This window comes from Heliconius melpomene, chromosome 7, assembly GCF_056956725.1.
Source record: "Heliconius melpomene rosina isolate 202511_hmr_F chromosome 7, ASM5695672v1, whole genome shotgun sequence".
Taxonomy (NCBI): Eukaryota; Metazoa; Arthropoda; class Insecta; order Lepidoptera; family Nymphalidae; genus Heliconius; species Heliconius melpomene.
The window spans coordinates 8,791,758-8,812,979 of record NC_140395.1 but is presented as its reverse complement, the minus strand read 5'-3'; the positions used below and the strand labels follow the sequence as shown (position 1 = coordinate 8,812,979).

General features: G+C 32.1%; 2 protein-coding genes across 3 annotated transcripts; one reads left to right on the top strand and one right to left on the bottom strand.

Moving 5' to 3' along the window:
• The first annotated feature begins 321 nt into the window (after positions 1–321).
• LOC146537661 (F-box/LRR-repeat protein 16) lies at positions 322–9,885 on the top strand. 2 transcript variants are annotated; one of them, XM_085187830.1, is made up of 7 exons: positions 331–574; positions 1,584–2,247; positions 2,321–2,443; positions 2,668–2,836; positions 4,432–4,627; positions 5,145–5,293; positions 5,898–9,885. In XM_085187830.1, exons 2-7 carry the CDS (start codon positions 1,672–1,674, stop codon positions 6,044–6,046), a joined length of 1,362 nt encoding a protein of 453 aa, XP_085043956.1. In that variant the 5' UTR covers positions 331–574; positions 1,584–1,671; the 3' UTR covers positions 6,047–9,885. The 2 variants fall into 2 exon arrangements, with proteins under 2 accessions (XP_085043957.1, XP_085043956.1); XM_085187831.1 differs by lacking the exon at positions 2,321–2,443 and having other exon boundaries at positions 322–574.
• Positions 9,886–10,116: 231 nt separating this feature from the next.
• Positions 10,117–20,255, bottom strand: Psa (puromycin-sensitive aminopeptidase). The gene is made up of 12 exons (XM_085187819.1): positions 19,936–20,255; positions 18,891–19,852; positions 17,729–17,918; positions 17,545–17,658; positions 16,889–17,023; positions 15,388–15,480; positions 14,762–14,911; positions 13,385–13,662; positions 12,496–12,715; positions 11,969–12,091; positions 11,083–11,297; positions 10,117–10,833 (listed from the first exon to the last, which is right to left on the bottom strand). The coding sequence occupies exons 1-11, from the start codon at positions 20,056–20,058 to the stop codon at positions 11,085–11,087; spliced, it is 2,601 nt and encodes an 866-aa protein (XP_085043945.1). The 5' UTR covers positions 20,059–20,255; the 3' UTR covers positions 10,117–10,833; positions 11,083–11,084.
• Between the last annotated feature and the right edge of the window lie 967 nt (positions 20,256–21,222).

The following is a 21,222-nucleotide window of genomic DNA, read 5'->3' as shown; positions in this document are numbered from 1 at the left end:
ATACAATGACGAGCAAAAAATGATAGTTACTGTACTTATATTAAGGCAGCTTTATTTATATATTATATTTCTTTTGATTTATTGTCATAGAGTATTATACTTACCTACTCACTGTATCAAAATATTTTTCTACGCGTTTATTTTATACGTCATAATATTATAATTATTTTATAATATTTTCAAAAAATATTTATTCTTATATACTTATCATACGTATCTAAGATTAAAAAAATAACGTCTGCATAAGTTGTAATAAAATCTACACATCCTGCGCCCTAAATAATAAACATCCGCCATAACTAAGTCAGTGACGTCATATACGTAAAATAAAGGACACAAATAGACAGAGATAAAGAGTGTTGAATCTCTATGCTTGAAGGAGATAGTTGCGTGTTATAAATGACAGCGTCATTTTCCTCAGTTTTCTTCATTTTCGTTCGAGGTTTTCATTTTTCAGTTTAGATGAATTAAATCAAGAAATATTTAAGTGTATTATTTTATGTGTTTGTTATTAAAAGAATTATCTGAGTGACTAAAAAATATGGTGACTTTATTCCTAGTCATAAATTTATAGGTTTGTATAAAATGTCATCGATTTTGTGTTTATTTCACGCTCTCTCACCTATTAAAACAGTAAAAATGATATTAGTGATTTAAGACTTAATTCGTAACTGTACACATTTCTTTATTTTAACACTTATTGTTTTACGTAAGCCCTATGTAGTATTTAGCGTATTTTCTTTGTTAACTGAATTTTGTAACTTAAAATTACCCATTATACTTATAATATATTTAATTTTTTAAAACATTTCATTCACAATAATTTTTCCATGTAATTCAAATTCAGTAGGTTTTATGTTTGGTAATATATGTACTATTTTTTTGTCAAATAATTTGCATATACACTTTTAAATTTCAAATTTCGTTATCATTTAAACTTATTTCATCTATTACACTATATAAATATAGTAAAAATAGAAAAGAAAAAAAATAAAAGAAAATATAGATTTATATAAAATTATTTACTGTAGTAATTAATTATGATTTATAAATACACCACTAATATGTAAATATATCTTTAGATTTTCTGAGTGACACAGGTTCAAAATATATTTGCCTCTGAAAATAGAATATTTCTAATTATTGCCTTTACATACCAAATGCACATTCACTTAGTAGATACTTTAGGATATCTAACATGAAAATAATCTAAAGTATGAAATATTTCTGAAGTGGACTATTTTTGGAGTTACCTAGAGTTTTTTTTACAAATTTAAAGTGTTATTCCACACTTAATAAAGAAAAATACTACCAAGAGTTACTCGACTTACTCGCTCACACATTCACTTTTTATTACATAGCATTCTTGTAAATAAATACTTCTTGTTTCCCCCTTTTACATAAACAAATTTATTACTATAGACAATAGAGAGGTTTTTGTAATATTTATTTCAAAAGTTGATATGCACAAATACATTAAGTACAAAGTAGGCCCTGATATTTACAAAAAAAATTATCTCTTCATATTATATAATATATGGATCAAATGTAGAGGTGCCAAGTTTAGTTGTTTGATAACACAGCGCGGTGGCGGGTTGCGAGCACGGTGCGGGCGGGGCGAGCTCGGGCGGCGGGCGGCCCGGCGACACCATTCGCCGCGTCAAGGTGAAGATGTCGTCGGTGTCCGCGCAGGGCGTGGTGGAACGTGCCTCCGCCGAGCTGTCGCGCCGCATCACGGGCCTAGGCCTGCGCGGCCGCAAGCGCTCGCCTGGGGTGGTGGAGCGCGTCGCCAACGCCCTCTGCGGCCCCGCCACCAACGCCGCCCCCCGCATACCTCGCCGGCGCAGACCCTCGCCCAGGCCTCTAGTTTGGAGCCAATTCATCATGGAAGACAGATTTCTGGAGAAGTTTTTTCTTTATTTCAATGCAAACGACAGGAGATCACTGTCTCAAGTGTGCACGAAATGGCGCGACGTGCTCTACTCGTCGCCCCGCTGGTGGTCGGGCCTCGTGGCGGTGCTCGACTGTCGCGAGCTCAGATCGGAGTCCGGTTGTTGTACACAGAGATTCTATAATTCTATAGTGAGAAGAGGCATACGCGGTGTCATTTTGATATCGGCTACAGATGATGATATAAATGAGTTCATAAAACAATTTCCCGTATCAGCGCATCATATACACGCTATTGGTTTAAAAGGCTGTACAATAACAGATAGAGGATTAGAAGCTATACTAGACCACTTACAGGTCAGTCAAAGTTGTGTCTTGCTCATTAATTAATTAAAGTTTGCACTTTTAATTTAAATTTCAATGTTTTTAGGTTCTCTTTGAACTAGAACTAACGGGCTGCAATGAGATAACGGAGGCTGGTTTGTGGGCATGTCTAACTCCCCGCATAGTCTCACTCACGCTTACTGACTGTATTAATATTGCTGATGAAGCTGTAAGTTCATTTTATAACAACTGCTACTAATTTTCTAATTATTAGAAATATTTAGTATTTATTAATAAAAAATATTGTATTATTGCTAAATAATACATATAAAAGTCTAAAAATAATGATTATAATATTAACGCAAATAATACTGTTATGTACTAGTGTGTATAAATTTTTAAGTGTCTACGACAGGCTATTCTGAGAGCGTTACGAGACATGTTAATTTATAGGTGGGTGCAGTAGCTCAACTGCTGCCATCGCTGTACGAGTTCTCCCTCCAGGCGTACCACGTGACGGACGCAGCGCTCGGCTACTTCTCTCCTAAGCAGAGTGCCTCTCTGAGCATACTCCGCTTGCATAGTTGCTGGGAGTTAACTAATCATGGGGTTGTCAATATTGGTAAGTAAATGTAAATGCACGTACAACTATGAATGCAATCGAACTCTTAACGGTCGCTTTTACAGCCAGACGCTGCGGCACAAATGGGGGCTTTTCGAGATTGATCTTATTTTAAATTTGTAATGTTTACTAAACTAGTTTCAAATACTCCGTTCGCCGCTTTCCGAACAATTGAGGAATTGAGTGCTGGGTGCCGCCATCCAGCAACCCATTCCGGACCATTCGAAACATTCTCTAACATAAAATAATTATGTGACGAAATCAAACACCTCAGGATTAATATAGAACTTTTATTTCTTTTCCAAGTTAATCTACTATATGGCTATTATACAATATATTTATTTACTAATAATAATAATAATAATATAATAATTATAATAATAATATAATAATATAATAATTTATAATAATTATTTAATATTTCATAATAATCATCTAAAAATAATTAGGTTAGTATTTCCTCATTTTTCATGCCTATTCGAATAATAAATATTCTAGGTCCGTTGCTGCGAGTTTTAATAAAAATACTTATATTGTGATAAATTATCATTGTTAACGTTATAAAGGTGAAAGTTGATATGTCCCTACGATTACCTAGTTAGTAGGTACTTATTTATTTTCGTAAACCATTAAAATGCATCACATTTAGGATGTGCTTGAGTCTTGACGATACGCGGTAGATCTCATATTTAAGAATGTTATATCTATCTTTAAACAACATGGGTATCGCGTAGACTGTATTATTTTGTAATCTCTTTATATAATTAAGCAGCCTTACGTAGTCACATCTATAAATTATAATAGATATCATACAAAATGCAAATAAGCTATAAATAGACACTATCGGCAAGTAAATACATATATCTACTTACAGGCTACAGGAATTTGCAGTAGTGGTTCTCATTAGTAAGAAAACGTGTTTATGGGTAATTTGATAATCTTTATAGGTACCTACTTAAACGAAACTAAAATTTGGTAAAAACCATCCCGACAGTTTTTCTAACAATATTGTATTATGTATCATTGCTTTTAATAAAATTTTTATGTGATTGTATTGAGAATAATATAAACGCAATTAATAAAAAAAATACAAAGAAATGTTGAGGAATGCGTGAAATATATAAATTCCATACAACATGACCGACGGCCGCAAGCCGAGGTCGTCAATATCCTTCAAGAGGCCATGTACTTAATGCCTTATTTCCTATCCACCCTATAACACTGTCAAAGCCAATAGTGCTAACAGCATTACCGAAAAAAAATTACCAAAGAGACTAGATTTTGTAGTATTGTTGAGAGTTTTTGTTAAATAGAGACTAGGCAAATCAATATTATAGAGATAATATAGCAACAAAATAACTAAAAAGAATGTACACAGCTGCCACACTTGCTAATTCGTCCACTTAAAAAAACTTTTTTTTTTTTAAATTAGTAATGACGTAATGTTGATAAGGTGCTGCCACGAGTACATAGAGAAAACGAGCTAAATAAGTCAAAGGAGCGTGATTTTGAGGTTTAATTGAGTTTATCATTATTAGTCGAGTCATGTAAGTTAGAATGAACACTAATATATATATATTTGTATGCATCCACAGTGCACTCTCTGCCCAACTTGACGGTGCTATCCCTAAGCGGGTGCAGCAAGGTGACGGACGAAGGCGTGGAGCTGCTGGCCGAGAACCTGCCGCGCCTGCGCAGCCTCGACCTCAGCTGGTGTCCGCGCGTCACCGACAACGCGCTCGAGTACATCGCCTGCGACCTCAACCACCTGGAGGAGCTCACGCTGGACAGGTACTCACGCAGCTATCTTTATGAGCATAATGAATCTATCTAATGTTCTAATGAGTCACAATTCGGATCTAAGAGCCTAATAAACCAATTTAAATAATATAATTTTTAGTTCAATTGTTAAGTGCCACAAGAGTAAATTTAAATGTTTATTTTAAAATTTATTGGAAACAGCTTCCTGCAAACATATGCACTGATATTGGTAATAATCTATTAACAAAGGTGCATTGATCAGTTCAGTTATTTTACTTACCTACTAAAGCCATCTAATTTGCAGATGTTTAGCTTTTTTCTCATATAGTTTACTATATATAACCAATGCAACATTTTTGCAATTATGATTACAGTCTATTTTTTGATCAATCTTTCACAAATTGAGATTTTTTGACTTACGTTGATTTAATTTTGATAGTGTTTAATATGTTATATTTAGCAATGCTCGCACAATCTAAATCACCCGATTGAAATTCACCCAATGAAATATAAAATAAGTAAATAAAATAAAAAATCGACGTGGCAGGTGCGTACATATTACGGACATCGGCGTGGGCTACATCAGCACGATGCAGTCGCTGGTGGCGCTGTACCTACGCTGGTGCTCGCAGGTGCGCGACTTCGGCGTGCAGCACCTGTGCGGCATGCGCTCCTTGCAGCTCCTGTCTCTAGCTGGTTTCTACTTTAGACTATTTGTTTTAATGATGTTTTTCAGATTCACACTGCCACGGTGGATAGAGAGCACCGGGGTATCAAAGACAGACTTGGTATAAATACTAGAAATAAAAAACGAAATGACTGGTCTTAGTTTTTGTCTTTGAGAATAATAATAATAAATCATTTTTGGCACAATACGTTTGTATAATAAAATTCCATTATAACAAGTGGTTTCAGATTCACCATTTAAAAGATTTAAAGTTGAAATTTAAAAAAATATCATAAACAAATCTTACAGTTATGTTCAAGATTACTATTACACACTTGGGGAGCACATATTATACATGAGAACTATTGAGTTTCTTATCTTTTCTTACCATTTAATTTCTTTTCAGCAGAATCTGCCTACCATTGACCTGGCTATAGCTTCCTGTCTGACACTACTAACGTTTTAACTTATCCTGACGAGTTACCATAACAACGTCGACAACTTAGTTTCAAAGACACTGTTCACCACTCTCACACACAGTTTACATGTTAAATTATTAGCACTGGTAACTTACTGTTGTAAATTAATAAAACAGCATAGGCCTTCTGTAATGATGTTCTCCCATGTTTACAGGTTGTCCACTATTAACGTCTGGTGGATTATCAAGTCTCATCCAGTTGCGGCAACTTCGCGAGCTAGAGCTGACCAACTGTCCGGGCGCTTCGCCTGAACTATTCGACTACCTACACGAACACTTACCAAGATGCCTCATTGTCGAATAACTGCTAATTTCCTTCTAGCATTGCACAACTCTTCCTCGACGACAGTACAAATGAGTTTAGCATTTCCAAGCAATTATTGAATTTATCTTCAAATAATAATGGTATGAGCTTCTAATGTAATGTAAGTTACTTTGGATGTTTTATGGATAATAGTTGAATTAGATTTGTTTGAGTACCCATGGAAAAGTTTTTGTGTATCTTGAAATAGATATTAAGATAGCTTGTTGGGTCATACGATTTGCGAACCAAATATTATTCAAACTTTTATGAATGTTAACTTGCGAGAGTTAAAAAGTCTAAAAAATATGAAGTATTGATTCAATGCTACAAGCATTTGTTGAAGAACTACCTAGGTTATTTAGTTTCATTAAGGTGATTTTTTTCAATGTTTTTCTTATACAAAAATGTGAGAAAAACTAATTTAGAACATATAAAAATTTAAAACATATTTAAATATTAAACCCAAAAGCCATATTACAGTGGAATAATATTTGAAGCAGTCGTGGCGGATGTGACTCTAACGCAACGGTTGTGGGTTCGATCCCCACTCGAGGAATTGAAATATTTATTTACGTTTATATTTCCACTTCTTCGCTCTGGTGTCGAGTCAAAGCGCGGCGTTGAGTTCTGCCACTCAACACGCAATGCCTTCGGAATTCGGCAGAAAGTGAGGAACGGAGTGTCTTAACACTAGGTTGCCTTTGCCTACCCTACTGCGTGCAGGATACAGCGTGAAACTTTTTTTATATATTTTTGTTTGTTGCATCGAATCAATATTTAAGAAAGGCCTCGGTCATCGGGTAAATTGTGCGCATTAATAACATACCTATATTATTAATGCGCACATTATATATGCATGTCACATGCTTTAATGCATATGCTAGATGCATATTATTAACATAATATTCGTCCACTGCATTTTCTTTAAATTTAATATATACTGTCTGACTGACGCCATTTACCCGTTGAAGCAAATGTCAGTAACAAAACAAATTTGCATTAAGATAACACTATGGGCGTTAAGCCTCTGGCATTACGCCCTGAACATATTATTTATTTATAATTGAAATTTAAAATAGGAAAATGCAATTTAGTTAAAAAAGCCAACCTTTTTTTATTTTAAACTGATGTTCTTTTTCAGTCTTAATTTTTTTGTTACTAAAACTTCTAGGGTAGATACCAGACTGTACTAGGGACGTACCTACAGCCCTTCCCCTCATCTATACGCCCATGAATAACACAATAAAGCCATTTTGTATATACTACCGTTAGGTGATCGAAGTCAATTTAAAAAGTTTGCACAATTTGCAGCTAATGTTACCTTTCAAACGCTTTCTACAAATTTATATGAAATCTTACCAATATAAAATATACCAGTAGAACTATATACTTTTGTAAGTATAGTTGTATACTAATATTTCCCTTTAAATTATATATGTTGTTTTGCCTCTGCCCCTCTTTTAGACCAACTTATTATATGATTGACATTTGGATATACTTCATATTGTATATATGGCTATATCAAATTAATTTATTTTAATGTTATTGTTCATGTTGAAAATTATTTCACAGGAAACCATATGATGTATTTAAATTATCAAAATCCCTAACAATTGCTCAATTTCTTCCATAAATAAAGAAAATATTTTTAAATACTAACTGTAAATATGTCTAATTGTATAAAAAATGATAAATTTAATAATCAATTTTATATCAGTTGTTTTAATTTTAAATAGGTTTGTGTTGTAAAAATCATGATAATATTATGTATATAATATGATGTTATTATTCTAAGGATTTATTTATGAAATTATTAATGATGTTATAAATTCATGAAACAAGTATTTCTTCTTGGGACCTTAAACATACATTAATTGATATTAATAAAAATCACTGAGGACAATTTTAAACAATTTTGAGGGTTCATCAGTATCTTAAAATCTAACCTCGTCATTTGCTGTAGGTATGGAAGACATGATATATATTACCTACATGTATATTAAATATAATAATAAATGAAATGTGTGAATTAGCTTTAGGTTTATTTAAGTCTTTTTCTAAGTCAGTTTTATTTATTTTATATTATTAGCATTTGTTTTTCTTATCAGTATTCAATTCGTAAATATTTCTTTTGTCAATAAACATATGTGTTTCTAGTCATTTATTCGGGCGTATGTATTAAAAAAGTATGCTTTTATACAGTTGAATATTTAGAAGCTACATTTGACACATGTAATCCTAATTAACTGGCTTTAATATAAATCTCTTTATAACATGTAACATAGCTAGAGAATTTGCTTCGTTGATACTACACATAACCCTATCTCTTGCTTTAAGGAAATCAACATTTTTTTATAATTTTTTCTTTCATGTATATCTTCTAGTCATAATTTGCTAAATGTTATTGATTCAGGACGGTTTGTGGTAAGATTTCTACAAATTTAAATTATCTTAGTAATTGTATTTAGGGGCATATTCCTGATATGATGACCCATCATTCTGAAAATCAGTTGATATTTTCTCATTACTATACCGTCCGATTTGTCTGCATGTGCGTGTGTGTGTGATTAAATTACGTGTTTTTTAAAATAAAATTGTAGATATCTTAATTATGATTATTTTTATATCATGTTATTAATTTTTAAGTCAAAATAATGTTTTTATAGGTAAATTACATCTAAAGACAATGTTCAGATGCCTATTATTTTTTATTATTTTTCTTTGTAATGATGTATTATTTACATGTATGATTGAATTATATTATTTACTTGAAGTAGTAAAATAAATCATCAAATGTTATTATTTCATACTTTTATGTTTTATTAGTAATGGATATGAGATTGAAATGTTATAAGTGAATAATTAAAGATGAGGCTGTCACTGGACACTAAGAGATTTATAGAAACAATTTTCTTATAAAATAAAATACAAATATAGTTCTAAAGATCAGCAGCCTTAGACTTAATGTACTACATTTACACTTATACATATTATTTAAATTGTTGCATTGACATAGATTTAGATATTAATGAATCGTAGTATTAAAAAATAACTAGAAACAAAATTAGAAGCACGTTTTAAAATGTAATACAAAAATGTATTGATACAATGTTATTAATACTTGAAAGACTTAGAGACAGCAAATATTCTAGATGTTTCTTCAAATCTAGCGAGTATATTGAGTTTTTAACTATTGCTTTATTTACTTGTTCGTAATTTGTATTGATCTCACTAGTCACGTTATTTTTATATTTAAAATAGGTATTGTTTTTGCGTGTATAGTTTTAAGCGTTATATCAATATTATTTACTGAAACAAAGAACTTATATAAAATTCAATTTGTATATACTCTCGTACTTCTAGATTTGTTTATTACAAATCTTATATTTAATAAATAATAGTTATAATATTGTTAAAATGTTGTGACTTATCCATACTTATACCTAAAATGGTTGTAATGAAAACAATAAAGCAATGTAATTTAACTTCTGATTCGAACTTTAAGTAAAAGCTTATTATATGCATTTTTTATTTTACTTTGAAAGACAAAGCGCTTACTGAAAATCTTTCACCATTTCGGTGGAGTTTATATAGCTCTATTTTTATACATTTACCAATGTGAAAAATTTGTATGGCATAAACTTCCTCTTTCTTCATTTGTCGGTATACGGTTTTTTATAAGATAAACATTTATTATCCTTTTTTGTAGTATAAATGCACTTTTAAATAGTGTCGTTGTGTGATGTTTGAATTATAGTGCATATATTATTTCCCCCTCTAATTAACTTAATTGTAAAAAACTAAGTGAGATGTTATAGTGCAATATAGATGTACTGTTTTGAAAGTGTTTTATTTTGATTATTTTACCATTTATTAGTATGTTTATATCAAATTAATGAATTTTAATTTATTAAAGTTAAAATATATAAATAAATAATATATTTTATTAATAATATACTAATATGCTATAAGAAAGATTTATTGCGAAGCCCATAAAATACATATATGTGTACTATTTTTCCGCATAAATATTTAATAGAGAGTTGAAAGTGGTTTAAATAAAAAGTCAATTCCAGGTACTTTTGTACGATTTATTGCAATAACACAATCTTACGAACAAACCTTGATAACAAATGACAAATGATGGTAACTTCAGATATAATTCATACATTACATATTAAACACTTCTATGAAATACTATGCTAATATATATTGAGATAGTAAAGTATACTTAGTTACCATATCTCTATATATAAAATTCAGCATGAAATTAATAAAGCCAACTATCTATAAGATTATCAAATCGTATGTGTATATATTATTTGGATCAAGAAACAAAACTGAAATGCGATGAGCACCAATGAAATTAACGTAATTCTAACCATAAATAATATTTTTACACATTTACATGATATGCCTATTTGGTACAGCTTTGTATAAGAATGAACCAATGAGATAATGTATCTCCAAGCAATATATGTATGTACATGTAAAACATATTCTGTATTAATATTAAAAACTAATAATATTACATAAAAAAAAATATCCATTAAGAATATAGTAATATTTATAATTTATCTTTATATTTTTGTTTAAATATTACCACTGATAGCGATGAGATTGAACATAGTTGTAATAAAGCAAATAATAAAGAAACATACTGGTTAAACTCTCACGGTATGTCGAACAGAAAATAAATAAAGCTATGTTTCCATACCTTACCGACCGTCGGAAATCGAAATGAGCGTGCGATAATTTTCGTAGGAGTCAGTCTTATATTATTGTCCCTGAAAAAAATAAAAAAGAAATGAAAAAATGAGTCAGAAATTAATTTCTAATATCACTTTTTTATATATGCTTCACGCTGTATCCCGCACACAGCAGGATGGACACAGGGAACCCAGTATTAAGACACTCCGGATTCTGGAGGCATTGCGAGTTAAGTAGCGTATCTCAACGCCGCGCTTTGCCTCCACACCAGAGCGATAAAATGAAAATTTAAATAAGTATTTAATTTCATCGAGTGGTGTACGTACGGTCAGTGGTAGACGCGCAAGTAGGCGTCGACGCAGGCGCGGTCGCGGCGCAGCCAGGCGGCGTTGAGGCGCACGGTCTCAAGCGCCTGCTGCACGGAGCGCTCGGTGCCGGGCGACGCGTGCGTGCGGAAGAACTCCGCGATGTCCGCCGCCGCCGCCTCCGACGCGAAGTTCTCCGTCGTCAGCTTCACGAGCCGCGCCAGCAGGAACCCACCCTAAGTTACAAGCGAAAGTTCAATACATGCTAAAAGTGTTTTAGAAAACTTCACACTAGAATTTTCAATTTAATAAATAAAACATAACAAGCGATAGCATAAGGATTTCGACGTAGCTCGATAAGAATTTATGGTTCAGTGATCATCGCTCGATCGCTTGGATCCAGGAAATATTTTAACTAAATATTAAATTAAACATTGAACGGTTTGCAAGCGCAGTTGGCGTTGGTTATTTAATAAATATATATAACATCTACTCAGTTCATAATTTACAATTGTAAATGATTTATTGGAAATTATTTATCTATCTTTTTAGTTTCACGTTGTATTCCGCAAATTGTAGCTGGAGGAAACCTGGGAAACTAGTCTCAATACTCTTCCGTTCTCCTCTTTATGGCGAACTAAACGCCGCGCTTTGGCTTCTCCAAGGCGCGAGGATATGACAATATTAAATAATTAATTTCCGCTAATGGGAATCTAAAGTATTATATAAAATTTCAAATATTTAAGATTTAATTTTATTGTGAACATTAAGTTAAATAATAGTGCCTGAATATCTAAATATTAATATATTTTGACATTTTTACTTAACTACATATTAACAGTATACCAAGTATGCTAATTAAAAAATGTTTAAAAAGCTGATATCCAAATTCATCGTCGTAATTTACCTGATAACGATCCATGAATTCTTCCCAGTGTTCTTTAAGGAATTGCCACGCCAGGTCTCGTCCATGCTTGCTGACCGCCACTGATACTATTACGAATACTGTGTCTTGTGACCGAACTTCATTCTGAAAGTAATATATATACCACAATATCAATTTAAGCGTTTTAAAAAATTCTGTATCAAGCAGTAAAATTTTTCTTGATTAACTAAATAATTAAATTCAACATTTTATTCATTTGGATAATGCACGTTTGTTATCATATTGATGGACCACAGCTGAGTAATATTACATTGACGCGTAAATTCAAGCTTAATAATAACGTAAATAATACGCTAATGGACTTTAATCCCTAACTACTTAATTACTACACAATTAATAATAACTAAAATTTACTTAATGACAATTGTCGTCAAAAGTAAATGCTACTAAAAAGTCATATATTTTTTCTACATTTTGTTCACCACATTTCCCATATTCTTTTTCCATCTATTCACAAATAACGTTACACGACGTTTACATAGACTCACCGATATAGCGAAGTCAAGCACGCGTGTGAGCAGCGCGGGGTCGGTGACGGCGCCGAGCGCGCGCGATATGCGGTCCTTCTCCTCGTGCAGGTCGGCGGCGCGGTACAGCTGCAGGAAGCGCTCGAAGCCGGCCGCGTCCGCGTCCGCGAGCACGGCGCGATAGCACGCCGAACGCAGGTCCGCCGGCAGAGCGCGCGCGCCCGAGCTGTGGCGCTCGAACCTGCGACATGCATCATCTTACTCACACACTACCCCGTTGTTTTCAAAATAAATTAAAATAACGTAGGTTCACTTTAAAGATATAAGCGAAAAGGATTACCATCTTTAAAATAAGGAGTACCTAATTGTTTACTAGCAAACGTTCAAAACTTTAGGTCGTTATAATTTCACTAAATGAAAAAAAAATTAAGGAACTCTTACATAAAAAAGACGCCTAAAATCTAGTCACTCTTCGGACATCCCTCAATTTCATCATAGTGTCGTCCTGTCTCTATATTTATTAAAACAATACACTAACCTGTTGAAGTTCATTAACTGCTACTTATGCTATATGTCTATTCTTTATAAATAAATAGTTTTTTTTAGATATATGCTGAAATTTATATTTTCATTTCTTCGCTCTGGTGTCGAGACAAAAAGCGAAATTTTTATATGTTAAATAATTGTAATTAGGTTAAATATAGCTTTCACTTAAAACGTCGTAATGATAAGATCACACCATATTGTCTATTCTGTACTTCATTTCCCAATACAACTAAATGTTAACGACGAAATCGTTAAACGTTGACGATTCAACGATATGGAAATGATCAACGATTTTTTAAAATCGTTAATATGACTATGAATATTGACATAATAATAAATGCTTACAATATATGAAAAAAGTTACCTTATCTTGGCTTCCTTAATGGTTTCTGGATCTTCGAAACTTATCATTTTGTTTAGTACTAAGCTTCTTAATAAGGTGTTAAGATGACTCTCTTTTTCCTCAGCATCCCAACCCAATTTCTTAGTGATATTAGAAAATAATTTTCGACCATAATTCTTTAATGGTTTGTCCAAATCAGTGTGTGAGAACAGTGCGCCCAGCTTGGAAAGACAGTTCGATATTGACGACCACACCGTGAAATTAGTTTCATTTGTAAATGCCTCCATCAGTTTCAAGGACTATAAAGTCAAATGTTTGAATTGAATATTTTTAATATTACAGTAATGAAGTGTGAAATTAATTTAGATAATTTAATTTGTTTGGTTCACATATAGCATAAAAGTTATTTGAAAATATTTATAACAAATACTGATAAATTAGTTATGCTATATAAGTCTAGCATTTCTGCATAATTTCTTCTATGATAATATAAAAATCAAATTGAATCAGTTTCACTCTGTGGCACACTGTATCCCACATACAGCAGGATAGACAGAGGGAACATGGTTTGAAGACACTCCTTTCCCTATTTTCCTCCGAATTCTGGAGGCATTTTGTGGTGAGTGGCGGAACGGCGCGCTTTGTCTGGACACCAGAGTGAAGAAAGATGCAAAATATAAATTTAAATAAATATTTCATTTCATCGAGTGAATAATATATAATATAAATACTATGATAATATAAATGTGGCAATAGTGAATATTCTATTTCTATTGTTAAGTAATATCTTTTTCCAATTTTTTGTCCAAGTTTAATACATTGACGTGGCGGAACTCAATCTGTTTGTAATTGAAAAATAAAAACTATTTAAATGTAATCACTTCTCAGAGTGAACATTGAACCCAATTCATAGTCCCACTGGACTCTAGTAGTTGGCAAATATAATGTTACAATTGCAATGTATAAAACATAGTTGTCACTATATTTAACTTGTTGTTATCTACGGCAAAAATAAATAATATTAATATTTTTAACATTTTTAACATTTTTAAAATGTTATTCCACATTTAGGGAAGATAAATACTTTCAGTCCATTTGACTGTTAGTCTGAATTGCAGTATCATTTTTTTTTTAATTTGTATGTGGCATGTAACATAAATATAACTTGGTTGAAATTGCCATTTGTCCATGTGAGTAAAGACACTTAGTTGAAATTGCCTCACGCTTTCATGAGACAACCTAGTGTTGAGATAATGTTTAAGCAAGCCCCCAAGCACCGCCAAATTATCGAGACAGGGTGGTGAACACAGTACATTTATCTTATTTCCAGAGATAGGAAATGAAAATAATTCATTCCCCTGTGAAGATCTCAAAATAAAAAGTATCAGGCAGTGAAACCTCAGAGGTGGGCGTATGTCCGGCTTGAACGAGCGCGAAACAGTCGTCGAGTAGGCCAAGGCGGTCGAGCGGCGGCAGGGAGCCGTCGCGCACCGCGCGCACCAGCTGCTCCAGCATAGCCGCCGGGTACCGCGTGCGGTAGTAGCCCACCTGGATTTTTTTTATAAAATCAAAATATTCTTTATTCAATTGCGTCATTATAGCGGTCTGATTTTCAAGATAATTAAAACGTATGTAGTGTCAGTCTTATAGAAAAGTGCCAACATGCGACAAAGACAGTCCTGCTTAGAAAAACTAGCGAGAAAAGTAAGTTGCTTGCTCTTTCTCTTATATCTTTAATGTATATACTAGCTTCCTGAGTGAACATTAGCAGAATTTGATTCCACGCACAAATATAATTATAATCATCTTAGTACAGACTAGTACATTTTTTTTTAATTCCATTTGTTTTGTAAGATTCATATTTTCTTTTGTCCTGTCTATTATATATACTTGTACTGTAATGATAACCTATCATTGTAGTATTATTATCTTTCTATAGTTGTATAATAATAAAAACTATGTGATTTTGTTTTACATTTATTATGCTTTTAACAAATTTAATTAAAGATGTAAGTATAATTTACCGTGCCCGGATTTAATTTCACCCATGAATCCTCGGCAACATTTTCCAAAACAACTTCTTGAGATTTTTTTTCCAGGACTGTTGACAATGCAACCTGCAAACAAAAATATTTAACAACATTCTTTAACAAAAATTATCAAAAATTATTTCCTAGTAATATTTGTATAATTTTAGAGGAATATTTGCATTAATATATTTAAAAAATATATCTTATCTCTAGTATGATTAAAGTGTTAATGATATTGATAGCAATGAAGAAATTTTGTACTTATAAATGTACATGCCTCTACAATATTATATCTTATATATATTAGTATCTTAATAATTTACAAATTAATTAATTAAATTATTATACACATTCAATTACTCTACATAAAATAAACATGCTTAGTATATTTAATTGAACAAGAGGACCCTTTTAGGCGTATTATAATAATACACGTTGCCATAGCAACATATGTATAGCAGTGTGTGTAATGTTTTACTTATTGATTTAATGTACTTTACAAGCATCATTATAGAAAAATATTAGCGTTCTGCACTTCTTCTACATATAAACTATAGGTGTGCAAAATTTCATACTCCTCCATCTGCACAATTTTGAAAAAAATAATATTTTCGATTCAAAGTTTTTGCTTCACCTGTTAGTATATAAATGGTAGCTGAGAATTTTCAATAAACAGCACATAATCTATATCACTATGTACATATACAGTTTAAGCACTCCAATTCTTATCTTTATTAATAGATGTAAGCAATTTACAAGATATAGTGTGATTTCTATTTCTAGTACATAATACAAATTATGTACTAGTTTATATTGTAATAAATGATAATGATAAAATATATGGAAATAAATCTGAGCATGTTCTTTAAGAATTAGTTTATCTTTGAATTGATATTCTGAATGCCAATAAAACAATGATATAATCAGATAATTTATTATTTATCACTATAAAAGTAGGAAGTGAAATTTAGGTCAATGTTGAAATATTTATCATAATATATGAGTATTGATAAGTAAATTTTTAGATAGCCCATCTAGTGATATGCAAAATATGTAAACAGTTTGAACTATTAACAAGTTCCTATGCAACTAGATTTATTACAATTAACAAATATGTACATGCAAAAATATAATCAGTGTCACAACTGTATCCAGCACACAGCAGGGTAGACAGAAGGAACATAGTGTTAACATTGCACTTTATATCAGAATGGGAAAATTAAAAAAAAACTCTCCACACTTTTTTAACCTTTGAATATTCTATTACTGGTAATTAAAATTGTTATTAATCACTTGGAATTGCTAGTGATGATAGATATGTATTGTAGGTATATAATAACAATGTATATTTATTATTAATTAAATACCTACTTTAGTAATTAAGAACTATGCTTCATCAAAACAAAAAGACAAAAATTCATGCAACTTTAATTTTCTTTATATTTAATAAAATAAAAATAATTTAACAAATTAAATATTATACAAATAAAATTACCTTAGAAGGTTGTTCTTGGGTAGATATATTAATAGGCACCATCCAAAGTGTGTCATTACCTTGGCTCCCATCAGCACAAAACTTTTGTTGAGTCAACTTTAAAATGCGATCTGATCCTCTTTGTTCAGAATTTACCTGAAATTTATAAAATATTGAAATTATTTTCATATGTGTTCGAATAATTATATCATATAAAATTACTTATCAACTTATAAAATTAAACAGAAACAATGATTTAAAACATTAAGCTTTTAATGCTATGTTAACAAAATATTTACATTCCACTCATACCTGATGCAGTTCTTAAACTCTATATTTTTATGTTTATACAATTAATAAAAATATATATACAAGTAGGAGCAGCATATATGGTAAAATATTTCAAACCCATACCTAAAAAAAAATATTAATATTCCTCAACACTACAGACGTCGTTATTAATGCAACATCGTTATATTAACAAATGGGGTTTTATTTTACAATGATAATTTTATTATTTTTGTTTTGTTTGAAAAAGTCACTTTTTCATTTTTAGCAAAATTAATTTTGTCTTAATTGTATTAAGTTTTTATAGAATAGTTAAAACTGTACTTTCATTTAAAATGGTGGAGACAAAAACACTCTGTATATTAAAATTTGCTGACCATACCACTTACCTCAACTACAGGGAATCCCATTTGCTTAGTCCAAGTTGACATTACAGCTCCAACTGGTTTATTAGAAGCTTCTTCCAACGCAGCCCATAAATCTTCAGTAAATGTATTTTTATACTGAACAATACAACATATTAGTATGAAGTTTAATAACAAAAAATCATTTAACTTTTTTAAATATGCCTACCTGATGTCTTGTCAAGTAAATATTCATACCCTTGCGAAAATCATCATCCCCTATGTACTTATGTAACATACGAATAACAGATGCACCTTTGTTGTATGATATGTCATCAAAGATTTCATCTATTTCAGATGGGTGTCCTACAGGCACCTCAATTGGGTGAGAATTTTTTAGACAATCTAATTCCAGTGCTCTACAACAATTTAGCATATTTTAGTGAATTCCTTTTACAGTTTATGTTATGTTTACAATTGTGATACATGATATGAATTAATTGAAAAGTTGCCAGATATGTATAAGGTGAATGACTTTTGAAAAACAACAAATGGTTAAATTCTTATTTTAGTATTTTGCAAAATCATTTGTATGTTTAAATATCTTAACGCACTATATAAATTACTGCATAATAATTTGAAAATACCCAGCAGTGGGTGAAAAAAAATTGAAATAGTTAGGCATAACAATGAACACTACAATTAAGCATAGTTTTGGAAATGTAGTGCTGGGGATAGAAATAAAGCAATTGTTTGTTAAATTATCTTATAAGAGAATATTTCTAAGAAAATACATACTTAATAGTATTCATTTATAATAACATATTTAATTTTATAATAGTTAGTACAAAACATGGTATTTAGACAAAGGTGTTCAAACAAGTCAATAGTTTCTGTCCATAATTTTAAGATAAAAGAAGACAGAGCTGTCTTAATACAAAAAAAGTATTTTTCTTTACCATTCTAAAATGTAATTCAGCTTATAAAACATACCTGCTACATATAATTGGTATCTACATTTTGGTATTTTAGCTTCACATTGTATACCGCACACAGCAGGGTAGGCAGAGGGAACCTCGTGTTGAGACACTCTGTTCCCCACTTTCTGCCGAATTCTGGAGGCATTGCGTGTTGAGTGGCAGAACTCCCCCTTTGCTTCGTCACCAGAGCGAAGAAATGAAAATATAAACTTAAATAAACATTTCACTTCCTCGAGTGGGTATTGAACCCAAAAGTGTCCCATTACAGTCCCACCCTTATGCCGCTGCGCCACGACGGCCTCATATACTTCGGATCGGATATTTTGTTATTTATGTAACAACTTTTTATAATAATGTAAAAATGTAAAATATTGATTATTTTTATATCATTAGGAATAAATTTAAATATACCTTATGTATGTTTCTGTCACAAATTGAGTCCATATATCATATTCAGGGAAAAGATGGTTCACACATAAGAATTCAACAAATGATGCATAACCTTCATTGAGCCACAAATGTGTCCACCATTCCATTGTAACAAGATTGCCAAACCACTGATGTGCAAGTTCATGGCCTACCACTAATGCAATCCACTGTCTTCGAACAGCCGATGTATGTTCCTCATCAACAAGAAGACATGTTTCCCTGTAAGTTACAAGACCCCAGTTCTCCATTGCACCAGCAGAGAAATCTGCTATAGCTATTAGGTCTATTTTAGGAAGGGGATATGCTATGTCAAAGTATTCTTTATAGTAAGGCAAAACTTTTGCAGCCACTTCCAATGCAAACAAACCTTGCTTACTTTTACCTACAGGTGTGTAAACACGAACCAAAACACCATCACGAGAAGTCTTTTCCACATAATCATATTCTCCAACTACAACAGCAACAAGATAAGTTGACATTATAGGCGTTGTATCAAAGTGTAGTATTTTTGTGTCTTCATTGATTGTTTCTTTTCTCACAGGCATATTCGAAAGTGCCACTCTATCTGCAGGAACTTCCAAAGTTATATCAAATGTAGCTTTGATAGCAGGTTCATCCCAGCAGGGAAAGCACCGTCGTGCATCGGTAGCCTCAAATTGAGTAACAGCAGCGTAACGTTCTTCACCTCCTGGTGTCAGATACTTGCTACGATATAGACCCTTCATTTTATCATTTAATTCACCAGTAAATTCGCAAAAGAGTGTAGCGATTCCTTCGGGAAGTGGCTTTTCAAATAAAATAACTGCAGTTTCGTCAACCGGCTCCAAACGTACTTCTTTTGGATCAAGGGTAGTAATTGAACCATCGTCCGCATATTGCAATTTAACACTTGTTAAATCCAAATCTAAACTGTTTAATACAATTTCTTTGGTAGAATTAACAATCTGAAATAATGTACGTCGTTAGACAACGTCACATGGAAACGAAATGTTTGCAATAACGACATTGTGTTGTAATTTCCACTTACCGATACTTTCACCCTAGTCTTTCCAGTAAATGTAAACTTTTCAAGATTAGGTACCAAATGTAGTTCATAATGCTCAGGTACCACATTTTTTGGAAGACGTTGAAACGGTTTGTTTTCTGGCATTGTCACTTTTTCTTTCAAGATCGTGAATGTGGGACGCACTACAGAGAAATACCGTAATGACCGACTGACAGAGTAAACTCGCGTTGCAATCGCACCCGCACCGCTGTAGCGAGCTCCCCTCACTCGTCCGTACCCCCACTCCGGATAACGGTATTCGCTACGTAATAACTTGTAATGGCGGCTTAGATTACGATGACTACTATAATTTTGAAAACGAAAAGCAAATGAATTATGCACAACACGTAGCAGTTGCAGCGTCATGGGACGTGATTAAGTGACGTTTTAAGTGAAAGTTTTATTATCTATATAGCAAAATATACAATTATATTAGAACTTTATAATAGCGCACGATTTTAACATGCTAGATCATTTTTAATCTTTCATTCATATTTACACGTCAGTATTCATAACATAAGTTATCTGTGAAACACTCTCATCTTTAGGTAAAAAGTAAAATCTAATAAGTATCTGCGCTATAAGATGGCTGAAAGTATTAGTTAATAGTTTTCAGTCTATTTAGTTAGCTGTTGTTATGATTATAATTTACTTTGATAATATATGATTTTTTGTGGAAAATATGTTAATTTCAACCGTTTGTTTAGTATTGCTTGGATGACAATAGTTCCTATATAAGTATATAGGTACCTAAAAAAGTATGAATGTTACGAAAATTTAAGTATTTTAATCGTTTTTCAATGTTGTGTCTGCTTAGTAACGTTAATAAATAACTTAAGCAAAGTCTAACTACCATAATTATTATAATAATTAATTATTATACCTACTTTATGTTCTCACATTTGCACGAAGAAAAAGTATCGATAATGAAAATTACAATGGACATTGAAACATAATATATTTTACTAGCGGCCCGCTCGCGGTTTCACCCGCGTGAACTATGTTATTATTAATTTCTGTCTGCATGGCTACGTCCTAGTGACGTCTATGCAAAATCTCGTAGCATTTGTAGTAACGAAGTTTCATACAAACTTTCGACCCCAAAAACAACCTCTTAGAAGTCGAATATTGCAAATTCCCGTCTTAGCGAGCACCTACGGCCTATAAATAACGCCTATGCAAAATTTGAGATTCCTAGCACATGTAGTTTCTGAGATTTCGTGATGAGTGAGTGACCTTTCGATTTTATATACAGTGGGTAAAACAAGT